This window comes from Oryza glaberrima, chromosome 6, assembly GCF_000147395.1.
Source record: "Oryza glaberrima chromosome 6, OglaRS2, whole genome shotgun sequence".
In the NCBI taxonomy this organism is placed as follows: Eukaryota; Viridiplantae; Streptophyta; class Magnoliopsida; order Poales; family Poaceae; genus Oryza; species Oryza glaberrima.
This window is the reverse complement of record NC_068331.1, coordinates 12,634,697-12,659,997: the sequence shown is the minus strand read 5'-3', so window position 1 is coordinate 12,659,997 and position 25,301 is coordinate 12,634,697. Positions and strand designations below refer to the sequence as shown.

At 42.3% G+C, this 25,301-nt stretch overlaps 1 protein-coding gene across 4 annotated transcripts in view; it reads left to right on the top strand.

The window, feature by feature from the left end:
* Positions 1–16,042: 16,042 nt before the first annotated feature.
* Positions 16,043–25,301, top strand: part of LOC127776834 (protein DETOXIFICATION 16-like) — a 29,193-nt gene continuing 19,934 nt past the window's right edge. For all 4 annotated transcript variants that reach the window (XM_052303392.1, XM_052303391.1, XM_052303394.1 and 1 more), the window contains exon 1: positions 16,043–16,488. In XM_052303392.1, the coding sequence (XP_052159352.1) occupies positions 16,162–16,488 (327 nt within the window). In that variant the 5' untranslated portion in view covers positions 16,043–16,161. The remainder of the gene's footprint in view (positions 16,489–25,301) is intronic.

The following is a 25,301-nucleotide window of genomic DNA, read 5'->3' as shown; positions in this document are numbered from 1 at the left end:
CATCGAACAGATCAGATGGTGGTGATGAGCAAGGAGTAGATACGTACCCATCATCGTAGTCTCGATACAACTCTTCTCGAAACCACACTTCATCCGATGGTGAAGGAGGAGTTGGCCAGTATGGCATTGGTGGTCCGGTTAAACGAAACTCAGGAGGTAGATCCACATCACGCATTATCGGAGATGGAGGCAACCTCTCTGGCGAATGCGACCCAGACGAATCACCATGTATTGATGCAGGAGAGCCATCGGGAAGCTTAGGGAGTTCTTTGCCAAATTCTTCCCCCGGACATCTATGCGCCTATGCCTTTTGCCTAGAGATTGATCTGACACTGTACAGTCCAACGGTGTACTATATATAACGCATAGGGTCGACTTAGCTAAAGATAGTATCCTAACTCTACACTTGACCAATTCATCCATTCTCTTATTGACCCCCTAGTGCCAATATCTCTTATGCACATCATCTGATCCATACACATCCACCAGAAAATATGTTACTTATTAGCTCACCATACCCTGTCCACAAGTCCACAATCCCAAGTAAACACATTACTAATCCTCAACTCTCTTTGGATCGCCTATTATCCTAGGATGGTTTCATGACCCAAACCATTTATTCAGAGTGCTAATATGGTCACGTTGCTATTATTATTTCATTGTTATAACTCACATTACTTATTTTAACTACTAATATGTGCACAATTAAACCACCAGCCATAAGCCTTTTGGAATATTACATTTCACACATTTCATTTGCACAAATACGCAACCACTATGTTGTTTGCACATACTAATCAATGTACCCAACGACAAACATTATTACATAAGTGACACCATTTCATCCGTACAAAATTTGTACAATACTGAGTTACACACAATAAACTAAATTACCACCACAAACTGAAATTCATGATACATTTTTTATAAGTCATACTGATTCATTTTCCCATTCACCATCGCTTGGCTTTCCGCTGCCATCACCTTCAATGCTACAGCGTTCAACATCATTGCCCTCTTCCCACTCGTCCATCAGGGTTCTCCTAACGGCTTTCCGCCCACGACCACCACCACAGCTTTCACCCCTAGGCCGCCTGCTCTTCGCTTTGCCTCTGTTGTTAGCTGCAACTGTACGCTTGAAATTTGTTGGGTTTTTTGGGCACGTATTCCTGTAGTGTCCATCCTTCAGTCCACACCAACTGCAACCCCGTGTGCATTTCTTAGGTCCAGGAGCTCCTAGACGGACCGTCTCAGTAGGGCCACTTGTCCTACCTTTTGTCATTGACCATGGTGGAGGCCGTCGGCTAATTCCATCACTAGCACTCCCACGCGGACGGAACATTGGTCCACCAAGATCTGTTTCGTCCTCACGACCACCCCCATGCTCCCCCTAACCCTTGTTTACACCAACCTCACACACATTGGGGTGAATCACTTCTAGTGGCTTTATCAGTCCTTTCATCACCGAAGTTGCCCTTTCAAAAGCAACCTTGAACCTTCGCCCCCACTTTACCAGCTGCATTGCATCCAACGACAACATATTCGTCTTGTACAATTCCTTAACACCGTCTGGACCAACTATTGGATGGTCACGACGGTCAAAATTCGCATCACTCTTTGAGTAACGATGAAGAACATATGTATGAGGTATTTTCTCAACTTGCACATGCACGAATGCTTGCAATAAATGGGGACAGAACAAACCTTACCAAATAAAATAAATCAATAGATTATAAAAAAAATGCAAAATTGAATATCAATCTAATTCTTCATTCTAACATGTGTGTTCCCATTGCATGCACTCACAGCTGAATTGCCCATTCTTTATGTCCGATGTTACCTTGAACTGACGCTGGCACCAGACATGCTTCTCTGAGCGCTCGCCAGAGGAGAATGACAGAGGAGACAAAGTGAGAGAGTGAGAGAGAGGAGAGAGGATAATGATGAGGATGGGTGGATAAGGATGAAATTTTGAAGTGTTGAGGAGGGAAAAGAGGAGGAAGGATAGACTTGTAGGCATGCCTTTAAGAGTAGGGTTGAAAGTGATTCGGATTATTTCCATCCGACTGGACCTTTTTTCGAATTCGAATAGTTTTGGTCGGATATATCCGGAAATTTTCGAATTCGGAACGAATTCGGATTTTTTTCAGAAATGAAAACTAATATGATATAGTTGATATCCGTCGGAATCGGATAACGGTATTTTCCATCGCATATCCGCATTACACATAAGGCTGCCATAGCCCATAAGCCAGCCCAGCCCAACAACATACAAGGAGAACTCTATCTCTCTCCAGTTCACACGCCCACACTCACCGGCGCACGACACAGCCGCCGCAGGAGGGTTCCCCATCGGTCGGCGCGGCCCATCACCGCCACCGCCTCCTCGCTCGCCACATCGTCGCCACGGGGGCAAGCCGCCGCCGCCGCGCCTCATCGCCTCCTCGCCCGCCACATCATTGTTGTGGGGCCAAGAAGCTGCCTCGTCCCATCGCCTCCTCGCCCGCCACATCATTGTCGAACGCTTCCGCCACCACCTCCCGCCGCCATCGCTCATGAGGGCGTGGGTGGCAGATCCGGCGCCGCCGACCCTCCCCACCGCCAGCACACCTCCCTGTTGCCGCCGCCGCTCCCGCTGTCCCGCCGTCGCCTGCCAAACCACCGCCCGGCCACCTCCTGCTAGCCATCCGCCACAGCCTCCACCAGCCGTCGCGGGCGCTGGTTGCCGAGAGAGAGAGAAAAGGAGGTGAGAGAGAGGACTAATGGTGGAGAAGAGATAATGGTGGAGAGAAAGAAAAAAGAAGTGCTGAGAAGAAGAGGAGAAATAATGGTGGAGAGAGAGAGGACTGAGTGTCTGAGTGAGAAGAGAAGATAAGGTTGCTGAAATTTTAAAGTGGTGGAGAGGGAAGAGGAGGCAAATCAGACTTCCTAGCAAAGATGAATTTTGAATTGATTTTTATGATACTAAATGAACTCATATGAAAACGTCGTCAAAAACAAAGTTGTAGTACTCATTAAGATCTACCAACTTTATTTTGGCCATTTCTCCGTCCGAGTTTGACTGAACTATATACAATTTGATTTGAATTTTAAAATATAAGAAATTCAAATAATTTTTCGGGTGGTAAATGATTTAAAATGGAAAAATTGTCAACAATAAAGTTGTATAACTTATCAAGATCTACAACTTTTATTTTGGTCATTTTTCTATATGACTTTGTTTTGAACAGTTTGAATTTGAATTGGAAAATATAACAACTTCAAACAAAATTTTAAAATACTACATGATTTCAATTGAAAAAGTCATCAACAACAAAGTTGTATGACTCATCAAGGTCTATAACTTTTATTTTTGTCATTTCTTCATCCGACAAAGTGATAGTAACATTGTTCACAAAATTTACATATCTCTCATTTGGTTTTATAAACTATAAGAGAGATATGTAAATTTTGTGAACAATGTTACTATCACTTTGTCAGATGAAGAAATGACCAAAATAAAAGTTGTATGTCTTGATGAGTTCTACAACTTTTATGTTCATGACTTTTTCAGCTATGTTTGATGAAAACAAAACAACGAACACACAGAAAATAGGGAAACCATGTATTTTATTAATCATGATTCATTAACATGAATGTTTTACAAAATACAAGATAGGGCTCCTGCAAGAGTTCGCCTTTTGCAGTCGTGACAATGCTTAATGGAAAGGTATCTAGACTGGAAATTGCGTGCAGTCCGTTGATTCCCGGTGCCTAGCAGTGAGGCTACCGGTTAATTACATCCATAGGACGAGCCTATGGTATACCTCTGATTAAGCTGCACTTGTGATCGTCATCTTCAAAATTATTTGCTCGGCGAAGGTTGAGGTTGGTGCAGATTTGATAGTGAATATAGTGAATGTGGAACGGGTGGCTTTGTTTCGCCAAAACCCAGTCATACTACACTACCATCACATCGGTGTGCGGAGGGAATTTGATGAAGCGGGATGACCTTTGCCTCATCAGTGCCCAGTCATGTACCCTGGCCTTCATCAAACATGGATTTTGTGGTTGCAAGAACTTCTCATACCTTTCTTCATCAGTACGCACATCTTCTAGAGCATAGCGAGCTAGACGGTTGAACTCATGAAGGTACTCTGTCACGGTACAATCCTTTTGCTTAAGTGTCCTGAACTCTCGCTTCTTCAAAGCAAGCACTCCTGCGGGTATGTGTGTCTTCGTGAATTCTTCAGTGAACTCTACCCAAGTGATTGGTTGTCCTTCTACTCTGTTCATCCGGAAGTGATCCCACCATTCTAAAGCAGGTCCTTGCAACTGACGTGAAGCGAACACGACTTTCTCCTGATTAGTGCACTGGAGCAGTTCCAACTTCTTCTCAATAGTGTGCAGCCAATCACCTGCTTCCACTGGGTTAGTGGTGCTAGAGAAGGAAAGTGGCCTCACACGAAGAAAATCAACTAGCTTATTCTGGAGCGGCGGAGGATTAACATTATTGTTCCCTTGCTGGTTCTACACTTGTTGAAATAACAGGTTGATCAATTGGGTTTGTTGAGGTAACACTTGGGCAAGGGTTTTTTTGGGTTCTCTTCATTGCTATTGTTTCCACTTCCACTAGCGCGAGTGTTCACCATCTATTGAAGATTTGAGAAGATAGAAGGACAGGGGTTACACTAAAGACAAGACCTTAACCAGGTTACCACTGATCTGGTGTGTGTAGACCATTATATTGTTTAAGTTGATTAAGCAAGCAACCTAGTATAATTACACGCTCATCACTGAACTTCACCAATGATTGGAATGCAACCATACCTACACACAGGCAAGCAACAAACGCTCTACCCTACTAACTATTCTTCAAAGTCATCTCATCACGAAAGCTCGTCACTTCAGTTCGATCATCATCTTCATATTCCTCGATTCACTTGACTTCCATAATTAGACAACATTGACGCCTTCGAGTTTCTCCAATAAGTATAACAACTATTCAAGTTGAAGGAAGAAAGGGGAGAGAACAATAAAACAATTTGCAAAGAATTCTGGAGAAGGAAGAAAGGAAAATTTTCACAAATCATGTTTTCGGAAAATTTGTCCTTAAGGTCTTACCATTTGGCTTATCCTACATTCGAGATGGCTCTGATACCAACTTGTCACGCCCGGAAATTCACTAGTAATTTCCGAACTTATTTGTACATAAAATCCTCGTCTACGAATCAACCGAGGTACACAAACTGACAATTTAATATACAAATCCATCATAATAATAACGTTACATACTTACAAAAGAAAATAAAACAGCAGCGGATTAATGGTCTAGCGATGGCTTCAGCTCCACTCCCACAGGCAGCTCAACTAGTATATAAGCCAAACGTCTCCTCCTTCTGGATCATTTTCTTCAACTGATGTTTGATTGATTATTGAAAGGTGAGTACATGGAATACTCCACAAGCCACACAACAAGTATGCAAGTGCACAAGGGTACCAAAGGATGGCATAATATAGGGCTCATTTGCAAAAGCAGCATTTAGTAAACATTTGAGAATTGTAAAACGGTAAAGTAATTAATCACCAATATTAATCAACACTGAACAACACACTTATGCTACACAGGCCCAACCATCCTAAACAACCATACCCAGCCCAACCATCCTAAACAACCATACCCGGCTGTACAGATCTAACTCCAAACCAGGAGTGTACCATTCCAAACCAAGAGCTAAGCAAATTATTACTAGTTATAGCATCAATAATTATTATGAGAGGTGTGAGACTAATCACGAAAAACATTGTTAGACCCACCCATAACAGCAGGCACGGCTATTCGAATAGTTTTACTCTGGCCAGAGATGTACCACCGTACCCACAAGACACTACCCACCATCATGTCACTGTGCCCGCGCAGACACGTCACCATGGCAAGTGATTGTGACAAGACCCCTCGCATAACTCAACTCAAAGCAGTGCGCCGTTCCTGTATCATAATCACCACGTCAATAGCCAGAGGCATGGACTGCCCAGCGACCCCCACGGACTTGTCACCGCTTCTCAGTCTAGTTCTCCACAATGAGCCTTGCTATACAAAGTGTCCAGCTGTTGCCTATTCTGGTTTGAGGTTGGCACGGTTAATGTTTCACAATAGTAGCTCACGAACCGGTCCTTAAATGTCATGAGCACGACCATCAAAACCATGTGCTCACAACCCACCATTATCAAGTTTTAGTTGGCAATTAATTAATTAACCAATCACAATTGACCATCGTGAGCTACCATTAAATATTCCTCATTAATTAATAGTGAAACATTAGTTATCCCAATCATGTGCAAATGTTTCTAAGTATGGCTAAGCAATTATATCTAACATCTAGTTTAACCAATATATAAGTCCAACTAGTCAAATTATAACCCAAGGTATCAAGGAATAGTGTAATCAATGCAAAGTGGCCATAACAAAGCAAAAGGTTCACACCACCTGGTGACATTCGAAAATAAATGCACATTTGAAATAAATACAGAATTTATATATAGGATCAACATGCTCAAAGGATTGTGTTTAGGATCTGTGTGACTTGCCTCGCAATAATCGGTCTTCAATTAGTCTTCTGCAATACTTCCGGCGCACTCGCGAACCTTCGAAACGACGAAAATGACAAGCTATTACGCAAAACGAGGAAAACCCTAAGAAACTCCAAATAAACAGGACATAAAAAGTAAACAAATATGTTGATCATGATTTTAGATGAATTTAGAGACATGAATCACTTAATTCCGAGTTACGATGATTTAGTTATGAATTTTCTAAGATTAATCTACTTTCAACCTAAAACAGAAAACTATTACGATTTATGACGCAATTAAGATTTATTTTTAGAAAAAAAATGGACTTTATGACATCGGCATCAGTCTTCGCCGGCACGGCACAGGATCGCAAGATCACCGACGCTAGAGGACTCGGCCGGGCCAAACGAGGGCACCAACGCGAAGAGGAGATCGAGATGATCCTTTCCGACGCAACAACGACGACGAGCAGCGGCGGGAGAGACCGGCGGTGAGCTCCGAAAGGCGGCTAGTGTCGGGTCCACGGCGGCGACGACTTTCCGGGGACGAGCGGCGGCAACGAAGGGGTGGCCGGGCTTCGTCTTGGTGCTGTGATGCCGAAGGAGGAAACAGCGACGACCAGTGAAGACGGCAACGGCGACGCGACTCGGCTGAAGATGGAACAGATCGTCGGCTTCAGGACGACGAGGGTGTTCCGATGGCTTGCGGCTTCGCGGAGGTGGCTGCGGACTTGCTCTTGTCGCTGCGGTGCCGAAGGAAGTGGCGGCGCCGGACGACGGCAACCAAGGCGACGCGCACGGCGGCTGGAGTGGCTGCCGGCAGCGGAGAGAGAAGGCGGCTGCGGGGAGAGGGTTTCCGGCAACGGTGGAGAGAGGGAGAGGTGGCGGCCGATAGAGGAGAGGGAGGGGGCTGCACGGGAGGGAGAGATCGAGCCCAACACGATCGTGGCGGCGCCGGGAAAAGCTAGGGTTTGGCGGGATAGAGATAAGGTTTAATCCGGTCGATTTGAACTCAATTCCAGAGGATAAAATCCGATTCCTTAGGGAAACGGGAGAGGAGGATAAGGATAATATTTCCCCTCAGCAAATTTCGGTAACGGGGCACGCGATGGAGCGGATTTGGCGGAGGAAACGACGGCGTCGAGCTGCACGGGAACAGGAGCTCGGGCTCTGTCCAGAGGTTGAAGAAGGAGTACTGTAGCGACAGGGAGGTGAAACAGACTTTTGACTGGGCTAAAAGAAAAAGAGGGGAGGGACAAGTAATAGACTTCTTCGGAAAAGAAGGGGACAGGAAGCGGGCAAAGAGGAAGAATGGGCCGAAGACTGAAATTGATTTTTTCCTGTTTCGGCCCGAAGAGGAAAAGGGAATTTTAATTACGTTTCCATTTAAATTAATCACTAAAATGATCTTTAAATTGTTAAAAATACTTTCAATACTCAGAAAAATCCTGAAAATACTTGTCCACTCAAAGTGTTTTAAAAAACTATATCCAAATCATTTAATGATTAATTTATTATGCGAATAATTACTGAAATGTGCTTTGTATGATTAAAATTAGTAATTAAGCTTTGAAAAATCCGAGAAAATTCCAGATAGTATAATTAATCATGGAGAATTTAATAAAAATTAAATCCAGCCATGCTTTATGTTTAGGAAATTTTATTTCCCTCATTTAACTTCACTTAAATTAACGAACATTTAATATAAATACTAAGAATAATTTATTAAATAATTTATAAATCCTGAAACGAAAAATCAAGCGGTGACCCGGCCTCATCAGTCTCAGATGCAACGTCTTCGTAGTTGGCGTATGCATGAGTCAAGAACAGCTACCGTGCATATGCATGGGTCAAAATATATCCTATCTTACTATAAAGTTATAACCCACTAATTCTAAATCTCGACATGCAAACATGCCACCTCATCATCCACTAGCAATAATTACATACAAAACTTATGCAAGCATGCAACATCATTTACAATACATTGAATTTTACAAATCAACATCCAATCATCTTCCTTCACATTATTTTTTACAATATTTTGAACATATATATATATATATACATATATCATATATATATATATATATATAGATACATATATACATATATATATATATGTACATACATATACATACATACACATACATACACATACATACATACATATACATACATACACATACATACATATACATGTATATATATATCTACATGTATATACATACATGTATATAGATATATACATACATACATATATATATATATATACATACATATATATATATATATATATATATATATATATATATATATATATATATATATATATATATACATGTATATATATATACATATATATATATACATACACACACACACATTATTTTTTACAATATTTTGAACATATATATATATACATACATACATATATGTATGTATATACATACATATATGTATGTATATACATACATATATGTATGTATATACATACATACATATATATATGTATATACATACATACATATATGTATGTATATATGTACATATATATATATACATACATACATATATACATACATGTATGTATATATATACATATATGTGTGTGTATATATATATATATGTGTATACATACATATATATATACATACATATACATATACATACATATATATCCATATACATACATATACATATATATACATATATATCTATATACATATGTATATATACATATATATATATATATATATATATATATATATATATATATATATATATATATATATATATATATATGTATATAGTATATATATATATATATGTATATATACTATATGCATACATATATATATATATATATATATATATATATACATATATAAATATATATACATATATATATATACATACATATATATACATACATATATATAAATATATACATACATATATCAAAATCTAACAAAAACAAGTTCAAATTCAGTTCAAACTTGCTTTGAACTAGTTAGTAAAGTAGTTAATGTTAATACCTAAGTAATTGAAAAAGTTTCATACTCATTTGAATTGGGTATATACTCAATTTCAACAATGGTGCCCGGGCACCATGGAGCACCAAACAATTTACTATATATATATATATATATATATATACACATATATATATATGTATATGTATATATATATATATATATAGCAAAATGCCCGTGCGTTGCACCGGATAATGCCGCGTTGGATAATGTTTAACTGAATGATTTTTTAAGCGGTCTAATCTGACAATAATAATCACAACGGTTTTCTTTTTGTTTAGACAATTATTCCACGTGTACGTGTATGATATGAACGATGTTCCTAACACGTTAGCGTAACGATTGTACTATGGAAGGAACAAACGGTGAATGCATTAGGTTACTTTCACGCAAGAATAGATGGACGAAAATTTGTATGATTAACAAAAAAATCTATATTTAAAATAGGTAAGTTTATTATAAAACTAATGATAATCACGACAGATAAGATTACTTTTGCATATTTACTCAATCTCATAGTGGTGACGCGTGCTTTCTTAAGCTGTCAACTCTCGCGTTGCAAGCGTGCGATCTGGTTTCCAAAGTCATATGTCGACTCACATGAGGAAGCAATGCGAGTGGAAGGGTGATGGCCAAGTGGAGCGGAGCGGCGGCAACGTGGCCTAAGCGGCATCAGTGGTGGGCGGGGTTCCATCTCCCCTCCTCCTTCTACGACAGACGGTGAGCAGCACAGAGCGGCCCGAGCTGCAACAGGAATCCACCTCTCCTCCTCCAACCGCCAGCGAGCGGAGCGGAGCTCTGGCAGCGTGGCCCAAGCGGTGCCCGGGAGTCCACCTCTCCTCCTTCGACCAACGGTGAGTGGAGTGGAGCGGCGGTGTTGTGGCCCAAGCGGTGGGTGGGAGTCCACCTCTCCTCCTCCTCCGACCGGTGGACGGCGCGTGAACGGGGAGCAGCGGGGCTCGGCGGTGCGTCCACGATAGACGGCGCGACGGGAGTTCTGGCGACACGGCTGATTTGTCGCTGCTACGCTCTAAGGCAGCACGGAACGACGATGACAATGAGGTTAGGTGCTGGATCTGTCGCCGCCTCTTCCTCCGCCGCCAACATCTTCCCCTCTCTGCCCTAGGCCACCGCCGTACCATCTTCCCTTCTTCTCCCTATGATGCCGCTTCCGCCGTCACACGGGTGTGGGGGCGTCGCGCGGGGCCACGCCCCTCCCAATGCGTCACTTGCCCTTCACCCCACGCCTGTCAAATTCTGATGAAGAACATTTAGCTTTACTTGGCTCCGTGGTTTTCAGTTGGGAACAACAGGCATGTGCGTGGCGATGAATCTTCAACGTAGCTGCTCGGGACAGAACGCGACATCCGTGCACTGTGAACGCCTAACAGCTGCAATATGCAGCTCAAGCGAGGACTGCGGCCGTGTTTAGTTCCTTTTTTTTAAAAAAAAATCTAAGTATACGGACACACATTTGAAGTATTAAATGTAGATTAATAACAAAACAAATTACAGATTCCGCCTATAAACTGCGAGACGAATCTATTAAGGCTAATTAATCCGTTATTAGCAAATGTTTACTATAACACCACATTATCAAATCATGGCGTAATTAGGCTCAAAAGATTAGTCTCGTAATTTACATGCAAAATATGCAATTGGTTTTTTTCGTCCACATTTAATGCTCTATACATGTACCAAATATTTGATGTGACGGAATTTTTAGAAGTTTAAAGAAAACTAAACATAGCCTGCATGCATTTTCATCAATGGTCCAGATCGATCAATCGCAACAGCATTCTCTATAGTCCATACAGTTGCTACAGTGCTTTGCAACCCGTGGTCCTTATCCATCCACCAGAGCAGCATCCTCCTAATCCAGAGTGCCTTTGTCCAGTTCTATACGAACAAAAATACAGCGGTATGTTCTCTTCCCCCTCTCCCTCCGTCTGTCCGTCCTCCTCCCCTCCCAAGCTCGCCCCTCTCCTTCCTCCTCCTCCTCCTCGATCCGCTTCGACGCTCCACTCAGGCACTGACCTCCCCCCGTGCGACGACCTCCTCTACTGCTGCCGCTGCGGGTGCTTCATCTCCACCTCCGATTCGCGGGAGGTGGAGATGAAGATGGTGGGCGAATCGGAGGGTGGGCTGCTCCGGTCGGCCACCAGCTCAACCCCATCCACCTCTCCTTGTGGCGGCGGCCCCCTTCGCCGGCAGCGGCAACGACCTCCTCTCCATCCCCCTCTTCCGGTGTTGGGCCGGCACAGGAGCAGGCAGCAGTTGGAGCGGGTGCTACAGCGGCGGACACGACGGCGACGAGAGCGGACGCGGGTGGCGGTGGTGGGCTCGCTGAGGCTCCTCCATCCCCCTCCTTGTGATTTTCTTTTTGTGATGAATGTTTTTAGAGATTTTTTTTGGGCAGTTTTTTCCTCCTTTTGATTTTGATTTTCCCCTTTTTTGTGATTGAATCTGTGATGAATCGGTTGCCCGACAAGGCGAGTCTGTGATGAATCGGCTGCGAATCTGTGGGTGGTTTATTGGATTGATCTTTTTATCCTCTTTTTTATTTTCTCTTTTCTTGTGATTGAATCTGTGATGAATTGGCTGCCCGATGAGGTGAATTTGAGACGAATCGGCTGTGAATCCATGCGTGTTTTATTGGATTTCTCTTTTGATTTTATTGTTTACTTTAGTCTTTTTTCCCCTTCAATTTCGTTTATTTTTTTCTCTAGTCTTACTGTTTCCAATCTTAAATATTGAAGTGCCTCATCTATCTTAATTTGGGCTTGTGGCAAACTGGAGTAGGAATCGGTGTGGGGTATTTTTTGTGCGTGATACTCGTGTGCGGTGGGAAGAAATCGGATAACGCGGGCGGGACGAAGAATCGCGGGTGAAAAGGATGTGACGATATGAAAAATCCGTACGTTGCAACGGGTAAACAGAAATTATAATAAATATAAAAAATATTAGACGATTACGGATCAACAAATAAGATTAAATCTAGTGAATTTAAAGAGGAAATCGTGAGAAAAATAATAAGAGTGGAGTGGGGTATCGATTTTTTGCAATCAATGAGAGGAGAAAAAGTAGATTGAAGTGCAAGTGTGCAACAGATTGGATGAGATAAAAACCGGATGAACAAAACAACAAAACACACGAAAAAACGAATCGGAAAAAAAAAGAAAAACAGCGAAAAAAACGGAGCGACAAGTCACGGGAAAAATTTAATCGGGCAAAAAATAAAGAGACGGACAAAAAAATACGAAAAAAAACGAATCGAAAAAAAAAAGGAAAACAGCGGAAAAAATGAAGCGCGGGTAAACAGAAATTATAATAAATATAAAAAATATTAGACGATTATGGATCAACAAATGAGATTAAATCTAGTGAATTAAAAGAGGAAATCATGAGAAAAATAATAAGAGTGGAGTGGGGTATCGATTTTTACACCAATGAGAGGAGAAAGAACAAGAGGAAGTAGATTGAAGTGCAAGTCTGCAATAGATTGGAATAGATAAAAATCGGATGAACAAAACAACAAAAAAACATGAAAAAAACGAATCGAAAAAAAAGAAAAACAGCGGAAAAAACGGAGCTAGAAGTCATGGGAAAAATTTAATCGGGCAAAAAAAATAAAGAGACGGACAAAAAAATACGAAAATAAACCGAATCGGAAAAGAAAAGGGAAAACAGCGAAAAAATGAAGCAAAAAATCACGGGAAAAACTGAATCGGAAAAAAAAAAGGGACGGACGAAATTTTTTTTACGGAAACCTTGCGTATTTTTTAATTAGGTATATATATATCCATCATTTTTATAATAATTAACATATATTTATCCATATAATCAAAGTGCGGGATATCATATTTCATCTACAATCTTATACAGAGGCTACTAAATGTATTTCTCTCTGAACATAGTTTGATAAACCAGTTTTATTTGTTGTTAATAACTAATATAATTTTTACTTTTAGCTTGATTATTAAAAAATATTAAAAGTTACTTAGGAATTTCCGCAGCAAAGTGCGGGGAATCACCAGTTTAATTATGAAAACAGTGCCTAGACAGTCCGATCGCCAATGAGGGCCAAACATATCTAGTACCATTGCTATTGGTACCATAGTAACTGACAAACAATCCGTTCTCCAATAAGGGCCAGACGTCTAGTTTTAGTCATAGAAAATATCAAATAGCACTTAAATGATCCAATCGTCAATGAGGGCCGAACCAACCTAATGGCAAATGCAGTCTGATCATAGCCGTGTTTTGGCTCTCATCGATCTGATTTTAATCATCGAGATAGATTAAGAACATATAGACGTTCCAATCTTCAACGAGTACCATACATCTACCATGTTTAATTTAGAAAATTAATGTGCTCACCATTCAGCGCAAATGTGTTGACGAAGTATGTTGTCAATGATGAAGCGGCTTGACGAAGGACGCTAGCCTGCGCCGGCAGGCTTTGTCTTCTGATGATTCTAAACTACCAGCGATCTGAGATAGAGCCAAGAAAATAATAGTTGGGTGTCTGGTGTGGCTGTCTTCCGCGTGCTCGGCTCTAGATGGGATCTGCTCCTTATATAGGCAGCGGCTGCGGCAACGATCTGCCTGATCTGTTCCGAACTTCCAGTACAAGCCAACAAGATCACGCGTTAATTTCCTTGGATAAGGCAGCGCACAAGCACGTTAATGTACCGAGTTATTCAAGATAAAATATGTGTTCTGCTGATTAGATGATCATGTGATTAGTGGTGCTAATGATAGTGGGTCCCACGTACTTGACGCCTTTGCCGTGACTAATTTCCAGACTGAGATAATCACGGTATATATATGCCCCCTGGCCACTTGTCATATTGGCAGCAAACCAATGTAACGCTATAGCACTAGTCGATTTCTTTTTCTTTAACAGCTCGAATCCTTTGAATTATGCATTCGATTTAAGATCCGTTTGAACTTATGGTCTCCACTCAAAATATAGAACGAAACGAGTCCAATATCAAATATATTCGGATATTGTGATATTTGAAGTTTCGGGGCCCACCAATCATAAAGACGTTCCTCATGTATTTAGTAAATCTGGGATACGAATAATATTCTCATATAAAATTATTACTCAATAATATATTATTTTTCTATGAATTTCTAGTAAAAATATCGTCCAACAAGCTGAAATTATTTACTGCTTCAAAACATTATTTGAAGTTTTGAAATTCAAATTTTTAATTGAGAAAACAAAGTAACAATAAAAGATGGCTAAAATAATAGCAATAAGAAATAAGAACATAACAACATGATAAACCATGATTTTAGAAACATTTAGAAAAAAGAATCATCCAATTTTAGAGTTCATATGAGTGAGATAAACTAATTTTAAATTTTATTTTCGCATACGGCTCTTTAAGATGCCCGTATGAAAAAATTGATTTTTCCATAGGACATCTTAAGGAGCCGTATGCGAAAATGTTGCCGTATGTGAAAATGCCGCTCGATTTTTCCAGAGGCGACAAGTTGTAGTCTGTTTGCAAAAATAATAGCCTCGTACACAAAAATCGTTTGTGCAGTAGTGAGGGGTTTTTATATTCCAATTAATATTCGTCACCGTATTCGTTTTGCTTCGTATTCGCTCCGTATTTGTATTCGATAATATTCGATTCTGTTTTCATATCCGGGTTTCCGATTTCGATTTCGATTTCAAAAAAAATTATGAAAACAAATATGATAGAGCTAGTTTCTGACTGTATTCGATTCGTTTTCATCCCTATTTAAGAGGCCCGTACTTGAAAATCAATTTTCACGTGCGGGCGTCTTAAGGGTCCACACGTGAAAATAGGAGGCCGATTTTTGCAGACGCGCGTGAAAATGGTCCGTACACAATTCAAAGAGCTCCTTGTACAGGAAAATCATTTTTATAGTAGTGATATGGCTAATCGTCACTTATTAGACTTGCTCTTAAGGTTTTAGCTAGCATGTTAAACTTTGGAGCCATGGGAGCTTGCTCCCTATCAGAGCATGTACAATAGCAGACTATTAACTAGCTATAAACATATTTTAATGAGATAAAAGATGAGAGAGAAGAGCAGCGGGCTACATATTTGTAGCCAGCTGCACCACAGATTTCAAGACGCAATGTGTGTATGATAATAAGACTATATATTAATAGTATAGTAAGCATCTATTATATGAATTGACTATTAGATTGGCTATAAATAAATTGGAGTTAGTAGTGGGCTATACTGTATAATAGCAAGTTATAAACCAGCTATAAATATATTTTAAAAAGATAAAAGATGGGAGAGAAGGGCTACCCACCCCGTTGTCCAACTCTGGCAAGGCCGCGCACTGACACCGAGCCAGCCAGCTAGCTACTGCGAGCTGACGCAGCAGCAACAGCAGCAGCAATCTATACCCAAACTCCACTCCATGCAGCTGCAGAGCGACAGCTGACACATACTATCTCATCTCTCTCTTCCGTGTTGGCCCACGCTGCCGCCGCGCGCCGCCCCCTGCTACTGATTCACTGATTCTCCACACCCCCAAAAAAACACACACACACACTCCCTCACTCTGTCTCTGACATGGACACTAGTACCACAAGCATAGCCAGTGAGCTCGGAGAGACGAAGACGCCGCCGGAGAACACGGTGATCAAGAAGGCGAGCGCGGCGGAGGAAGCCCCCGTAGTTGTCGCCGGAGATGAGGACGACGACGGTGAGGCCGGCTTGGGGGTGCGGGAGGAGGTGAAGAAGCAGCTGTGGCTGGCCTGGCCGCTCGTCGCCGGCGCGCTGCTGCGGTACGTCATCCAGATGATCTCCGTCATGTTCGTCGGCCACCTCGGCGAGCTCCCCCTCGCCGGCGCTTCCATGGCCAACTCCTTCACCACCGTCACCGGCTTCAGCCTCCTGGTATGCACTACGTTTTTATTCGTCGTCCATGGATCATTGAATATCATTTTGCTCAAATCACTAGCTAATTATACCGCAGTTTATGTTTATCATCCATGCACGTCTCGCTATAGACAAAAGCCCAAAACTAATGATCAAATAACAGGAAACTCTTAGAGACGCCAAACACTTGCACCGCTGCTTCCTTCCTACTCAAATTCACCTAATTAAACTCTTTCTGTTTCATATTATAATTTGTTTTGACTTTTTTTAACTATTAAGTTTGACAAAGTTTACATGAAAAATTAGCAGCGTTTCAATCATAAAATTAGTTTTAATTAATCTATTTATTATATAGTAAAAGTCCATTAAACTTCCTATAAACGCTCTCAAGCCACCACGTGGCACTCTTACAAACACTGCCCGTCACATGGCACGGTCTAATCTCACCGTTGATTTTCTCTTAAATTGGTGGACCCAATATTTTTTATTATTAGATTAGATGTATTGATTTTAAAAAGTAATAATTTTCTTATGTACAATTTGGGCCGGAAAAAAGAAACCAAACATAAGTACTTCGTGTACTTCGTGTACGTACTTACGTAACTGGAAAATAATCAACGAAACATACCTATTGTTCACGGAAGAAAAGAAAACCTGCGTACATACTTGCAATAAAAACCGATAAAGTAAAAAAAAAACTTACGTAACATATGTACATAGTGCCATTGAAAAAAAATGGATGGTGATTTTTCTACTATTTAAAAATAAAATAAAATTCTCTAAAAACTTACGCAAATATACATAGTTAACTAAATCTTCTACAATAAAAAAATAAGTTGTCCTATCTTTAAATTATTTTAAAATTATATATCTAATTTGTGATTTAGTCACGTGAGGTCAACATATAATAAATAATGTTATAATAATATTTTAAAGGAAAAAAAAGGACAAATTACACCTTGAACTATTATGGTCGATTGAATTACCCCCATAAACCCGAAAGTCAGACATCTTTCATCTTCAACTATCATTAATATTAGACAAATTACCCGCTGACTCAACCCGAAGTGGTTTTAGTCCTACGTGACAGTCCAGTTAACATTTTCTTCGAAAACAATTTGGTGGGACCCACCTATCATATCTCTCCCTCACCCCTCACCCCTCACCCCTCACCCCACTCTCTTTCTTCTCCCTCCACGTCTGTCAATCGACAAGGCTAGGGGCGATGATCGGCGGGGCAAAGGAGCTCGAGTGGTGAGTGGCGGAGGTGGCTCCTCCTCGGCATCTACTGGTGCGTGCCTCCTTGACGGCCGTGCGGCTTCTCCTCTACCCCCAACGGCGCGTGAAGATGACAATAGCAGTGGGGCGAAGGAGCTCGAGAGGCGGAGGCGGTTGAGGGCGTTGAGCGGTGAAGGCTTCTCCTCCTCAGCTAACTCGGCCACCACATGCTCACTTCGATGGAGGCCATCATCTCCATCCCTTCCAACACATCTCATCATCACGTGACGGCCGCTGGAGGCGAGGACCTGTGCTGGTCCTCCATGGCCAGGTTTGGCTGTGCCCCTGCCATTGAGAAATCCCCCAACAAATGCAATCGTGGCTCCATCTACCACAGCATGCCATCCCACCACGGTTCTTAATCGATCCCTACAACCAATGCCTCTCTCCTGACGAGACAAAAAGCACCAATCAAGAAAAACAAGGTGGATCAATAAAGAGAGCAAGAGCGGTGGAATAGTCGAAGGAGGATAACAGCGGCGGGACGGCAACACGCCTGCCGGCCGCCCCATGCAGCAAGGGGAGGGATAAGAGAGAGAGGTTAGGGAATGGGATTGAGGAAATGAGGGAGAGAGAGGGGAGAGTGGAGATAGAGAGGGTAGAGAGTGTGATTAGTAGGTCCCACCTATTTTATTTTCTAAAAAATGCTTACTGGAATGTCATATAGGAACAAAACCACTCCGGGTTGAGTTAGGGGGTTATTCATTAGGTACTAATAGTTGAGGGTGAAAGATGTCTGGTTTTCGGATTTATGGGGTAATTCGTACTTTTTCCAATTTTAAAAAATTTCACATCATATTTTAGGTGTCAAATATCACTTCACGACTATGCAATGCTAATTTAAATCTACATATGTAAAATAAATTAAAACAACACAATTTAATTGTGTATTTTTTAAGTAGATCTGTGTCAAATTGTTTTGATAACAAATAAACAATCAAGTAACATGCGCAATAAACTATTCATGATATATTTTCTTATAGTTGAAAAATTCCAACACATCAGGCATAATTTGATGGACGTATGTCACACACCCTATTGATGTGACTATAAAGTATACTTCAATAAATTAGTTATTGTAAATAAGTTTGGGAAAATAGATTCATTCTCTAAATTAATTAGTAAAGGTGTCTAAATTAATTAATTAGTAAAGGTGTCTCATCTGATTATGAATAATAGGCATTGAAAAAAAACAAACTCAAAATTATAAATATTTGTCAAAATATAACCAATAATATGGTGCTTTGGAAATTATCGTGCTAGTATTTAAAAAACCCTTTATCCAGGTTAAAACAAATTACTTATAGTAGAAATAGATATGAAGCAATTCCAGTATTCCATAATCGTGACACATGTTTTCACAAATATAAATTCAAGGTTGTACGGTTTCAAACTAGCTAATTAATGCATCTATAAGTACTTCCTTTTGTTTTCTTAAACGCTGGTAACTTTTAAACATGCATGCGCTTAATTATTGGTCTTATCTAAAATATTTCTACAAATATGAAAATAAAAATTAACCTCTAATTATAACACAAACCATAACAAAACATGGTAACATATGTATTTCTAACAAAACGAGCAATCAAACACTCAAACTTAAGTCAATGGCGTGATACATTAAAAACAGGAGGAAGACGTAGCTAACAAATGCAAAGACCTCCTAAAACGGGCGCATGACAATGCATATGCATCACCCACAGATGCAAAGCGACACAAATACATCACACACTAACGTCTCGGAATCTTATTTCTTCATATATCAATCAAAATAACATCTTTGCTGGGGTAGTGGTTAGGAGACATTACGCGCATGTCGTTAATTAAAATTTTTTTTTGCTCTAGTTACAAAATTGACAGAACCACTACCGATCTAGTGTTCAATTATTTCTCTGTAGAAAGTGTTGTGTTGCTGCTTTATACTACCTCCGTTTTTTAATAGATGACGCCATTGACTTTTTCTCACATATTTGACCATTCGTCTTATTCAAAAATTTTATACAAATGTATAAGATATAAATCACACTTAAAGTACTATGAGTGATAAAACAACTCATAACAAAATAAATTATAATTACGTAAAATTTTTGAATAAGACGAATGGTCAAACATGTGAGAAAAAGTCAACGGCGTCATCTATTAAAAAAACGAAGGGAGTATATGTTATCACTACTAGAAAAAATATTTTTCCAGGCGGCCCAAAACAATTTTCGCAGACGGGAGGAAGGACCGCCTCTACCTTGTCGCCTGCGAAAATAGACCATTTTCGCAGGCGGGTCTGTGGCCCGCCTGCGAAAATCATCTCAGAAAAATAAAATAAAATAAAATAAAGAAAAAACCACCCACGGGCGCCGCCGCCGGCCTCACCCTCCGGCTAGGCCGAGCCGCACCGCCGCCGCGTCTCCACATGCGGCGGTGTCATCGTCGTCGTCGCGCCGCCGCTGTCGTCGTCCGTCATGGCCGGTGGCGGAGGCAGCGAGGAGGGAAGCCGGCAGTGGAGGAGGCGCGTCTCGTCGTGGCCGGTGGCGGAGGTGGCGAGGAGGGAAGCCAGCGGCGGAGGATGTGAGCCGCCGTCGTCTCTCGTCGTGGCCGGCGGCAGAGGGGGCGAGGAGGTGAAGCGGCCGACGGAGGCGGCGAGGAGGGAAGCCAGCGGTGGAGGAGGCAAGCTGTCGTCGTCGCTCGTCGTGGTCGACGGCGGAGGGGGCGAGGAGGGGAGCTGGCGGCGGAGGAGGAGAGCCATTGTCATCGCTCGTCGTGGCCGGCGGCGGAGGGGGCGAGGAGGGGAAGCGGCCGGCGGCCGGAGGCGGCGAGGAGGGAAGCCGGCAGCGGAGGAGGCGGACCGTCGTCGTCGCTCGTCGTGGCTGGCGGCGGAGGGGGCGAGGAGGGGAAGCGGCCGGCGGAGGCGGCGAGGAGGCGAGCCGACGCTGCCACTCATCGCGCCCACACCGCTCCTCCTTAGAGCCGCCGCCGCTCGTCGGAGTTGACGCCGACGCCGCCGCCGACGGCCTGCTGCGCCTGTGCCGCCGCCTTGCTGTGTTGAGTTGAAGATAAGATGAGTGGTGGGGAGAGGAGATAACAGGAGAGGGTGAGTGGTGGGGAGGGGTTGGTTTCAAGATAAGGTTGAGAACGAGTCTGTGACTTAGATATTTTTCGGTGGAGGTATGATTTTTTTAGGCGGACCTCGTAAGGTTCTGCCTGCGAAAATCGATTTTTCCACGCGGACCACTTAAGCGGTCCGTCTGGAAAAATTAAGGTATTTTCGTAGGCGGATCGTTTAAGTGGTCCGCCTGGGAAAATCGATTTTCGCAGGTGGATGACGAAAATTCACCCAGTTTATATTTTTCTAGGCGGACATTTGGGTCTGATGGTCATATCCGTCTGGAAAAATAAAGGGCCAACGTTGCTAAAAACCGTTTTTCTAGTAGTGTATATACCATATGCGCACATCTCTTGAGTTTATTATATTGTTTTGTCCAACATTTTTCACTCTTTTTGGCCGTAGCTAGAGAGGGCTTTTCACTAAAGAAAGGACAAAGATCAATGATGCTCGAATATTAAATCATTCAGTTGTCATCTGCATGTTTTTTTGCCTGCTGATTCACTGCGTAAATTAGAACCTTTCTGTGCCACCAGGCGTTCCAAATCCAAATAAATAAAGATATCAAGGATATATACTAATTAAGCTGCATATAGTTTTTTTCGAAGGAATTTATACTTGTTGCACTATGATATATTAACCAAAGCTGGGCAAGATGATATATTAGTTTAGATAAAGCCATGCGATGGGGTGGCAAACAGGGTTCAAAATTAATTTGCGAACCCCCATGAGGCCATGACGAAACTATTCCGCCAGAATTTTTTGAACTTGGTCAAAATTTGTTCGAATTCAATTAATTTTTCGTTTTTTTCGTTCCCATTTATTTAGCCCTCGAGCCGCACGGGTAGGAAGGTGCAAATTCGAATTTGCAAAAAGTTGGTGGCAAATGTATCGGAAAACGAGTAGATACTCCACACGGCGCGATAGGATTTTAGAAATCCTTGCATTGTCCAGTAAGAAAAAAAAATTTAACGCTACAAAGCACTGTCTCTTGAGCTTTTTCTGCAACCTATGAGGGTGTTCGGTTAAAAAAGAAAAAGAGGGGAATAATACGTTTAGAGCTTTAATGAATACACTAGGACGACTGAGACTGCAAAGCAAAGGTTGAAGGAGCAAGAGGAAAAGCCTTGCACGACACCGGCAATGACTCGCAGCTCCACCGCTCATCACTGCCGCAATATGCCTCCCTGAGGGCGAATCCGTCAACCCACTTATATTTCAAAATAAACCGTGTATTTATTTTGATCAATAAATAGGTTTACGAGTTATCCACTTACACCCATATGGACATAAAGACCACCACCGCACTCTTAGTATCCACGCCATTAGAACAAGCGAAAATTTGAACCATGCCATTATAATTTTACAAAATTTGATATATATCATCTTGACCCACATGTCATTGACTCATGTGGGTCCTACATGTCATTGAGATACCGATAGCATATCTTAAACTTTGTAAAATTATAATGGCATGGTTCCAAATTACCCGAAGAACAAACACAGATTGAGTTAACTGCGATGGCTCCAAACTCACAACAGTAAGAGCAAGTTTAGGCCCTCTTTGTTTAGGCTTAGGCTTATTGGCCTAGACTTTTAAGTCAGCTTATTGGCTTATATGATTTATAAGCCGGTGGATTTAATGTCCTAAGTTTAGTAGTTGAGTCATACATCTACCTCACATAAGCCAAAAAAGCTTCTCCAACCTAGCTTTTGGCTTAATAGTGTTAGAGTGGCTTATGGCTTCAAAAAAGCCAAACGGAAAAGCTGCTTGTTTGTTTAGGCTTAGACTTTTCGACTTATAAGTTGGCTTATAAGCCTAAACAAAGAGGGCCTTAATAGTATAACCAACTATTAACTCCAAATCATCTATAGCCAATATAATAGCCAATTCATACAATAGTTGCTTACTATACTATTAATATCTGATCACACCTATCATACATACCTTACGTCTTGTAATCCGTGCTGCAGCTGGCTACAGATCTATAGCCCGCTACTCTTCTCTCTCTTCCTTTATCTCTTTAAAATATGTTTATAGCTGGCTTATAGCCTGCTATTGTAGCTGCTCTAATGGCCCAGCCAGCCGTTCTAGAGAATTGTTCGTTAACATGGCCAATCATCTGTAACGATGACTTCCAACCTGTTACATATGTCTCGCATCTATAGTGGCTTGAAAAGAGGAGCCATCACTTACAGGAAACGAAAGGAAAAACAAAAGGAAAAATGAGCCCCAGCGCATCACCATCCCCGCTCATCACTGTGTGTCATCGCCGTGATCTGTCCATGTTGTCGAATGACAGCTGTATTTGTCGAAGGACGTGGTTCACTCTGTGAAAAAGTAAAACTGTATATTGGTATTAAACTTTTGAGGATCCCACCATTACATATCCCTTGGGGTTTATTTATAGGCTTAGTACAAACTCATGCGCCTTAGGGTTATTAGGCACAGGGGAATTTACATAGATACTCTTATGATAGGAACACTTATGAGGGTAATTACAAACAATTTAACCTTAGGCCGAAGGCCCTTGTGACATGCCTTTAACAGTCCCAGTTGTGCTCGCTAGCCATTGTCCTTGTTGTTTTTGAAGGAGCTAGGGAGCAGGATGACGAGCGGTGCCATCAGGGAAGACAAAGGTGACACCTCAGCCAGATCTGGCTACACGATTGGTCCACCATCGTCGTTGTCTGCCTAGGGAAAGGGTGAGAGGGAGCAGCAGTGGCAGATGGAGCTTGCACAGGGAGTTGTTGGATCCACCACCTCCTCGGCTGGCATCGTTGCTGTCCGCCATCCCTACCGAAACCACCACTTGCCATGCCCACTACTTCCGGATCCAAGTTCCGAGGCTAGCCGGCAATGGATCCGCCCTTCTCGAGGGCCCGCTAGCATCGCATCCACACTCCTGAAGCTGGTCGATGCCAGATTCACTGTTACCGAGGCCTGCCGTTGCTGCTATCATTACCAAGCTACTACCGCTGCTAGATTTGTGTCAGGGTTACGGATAAGGCATACCTTCTATCCCACGACTTGTGGAATACACCGATATGGTATACCTTCACGTACACGGATCGTTTTCATATACACCATTTGGAATTCGTTCAAATTACGGAAAATATCTCTACGAGTCAAGCGATTTCCAAAGCCCTACTCGGAAGGGATAGAGTTTCTGTTATACCGTACAAGATCAAATATTCCCTAGTCTTACTTGGGGGTCAAGATGATCCACGGTATAAAAGGGACCCCCAGGGAGGGGTGCAAGGCATCGAATTTCATCGCCAACACACCCACCATAGCTTACAAAGCCAGAGTACGCGGAGCCAAATCGCCGGAAGATCTCGTCTAACTCATCGACTACGATATTATCGACATCATCTGTTTCGTCTACTTTCTTTTTAATATGTGGTTCCTCATCATCAATCACATATAAACTGGACTAGGGCTATTACCTGACAAGGGACCTGAACCAGTATAATCGTTGTCTTTTGTCTACTTGATGTCGTACTATCTACACCCTCGTTCCAACGTACCTCAATACTCGATTCATCCGGTCCACGAGAATCACTCATCGACAATTTGGCCATCCTCAATAGTGTAGAGCTCGAGAGCATGATGGTTTTTGCCCGTCGCCACTAGCTTTCTTCCTCTCTGGCGGTGTGGATAACGGTTCGTTGGGAGGAGCGGCGAGTGGAGAGACTTCTTTTAGATGCTGAGTGGAGAGGCCGAGGAGTGGCGGAGGAGAGGCAAGGAGCTGGGACTTAGTCAATATGGTGAAGTTGTTTAGAGCTTGAGCTAAACTATCTGTAACGACTCTAAATTAGGAGCCATTAAGTTTACCGATGATTGGACGGGTAATGGCTCGTCCTAATGAGTCGTAACATAGGTGTATATCAGTGACGAATGTTGGTCATCTTGGTTATCTCTAATGGCCATCAAATCCATCCATTACAATTACAAACATTTGTAACAGCTCTCTTTGACCCGTCACAGAAGATCTGTTGTAGATGTGAGGATATGTACGTGCTAGAGTGACGACATCAACACCCACTCAATTAAGGCTGCCTCAAGTTCACCCTTTCCTCCCTTCTCCTTCATCCCTCCCTCTCTTTTGCCCTTCCTCTTTTTTCCAGTTCATAGGTAGCTCGAGAGACATCACCCCCAAGCCTGCGTCTCCTCCCCGCGTCCGGCTCGCCTTTCCGCTGGCACTGGTGGTGCCTCCCACCTCCCGGGCCAGCGGTGGTGGAGAAGGCGGCGAGGGGTACAGCCGGATCTAGCCATGCAAGGTCCATATCGGGAGTATTCCCGGCGGGATCCGGGCATCTCTCCGACGTGAGAGGCGGGATCCCCTGTTGCAGTAGCAGCTGCGATGGTGGTGAAGGCGATGAGGGGATGGCCAGATCTGGCCCCACAATGTCTAGATCCGGCACATCCCCGATGGGATCCAGCGAGGCCGGG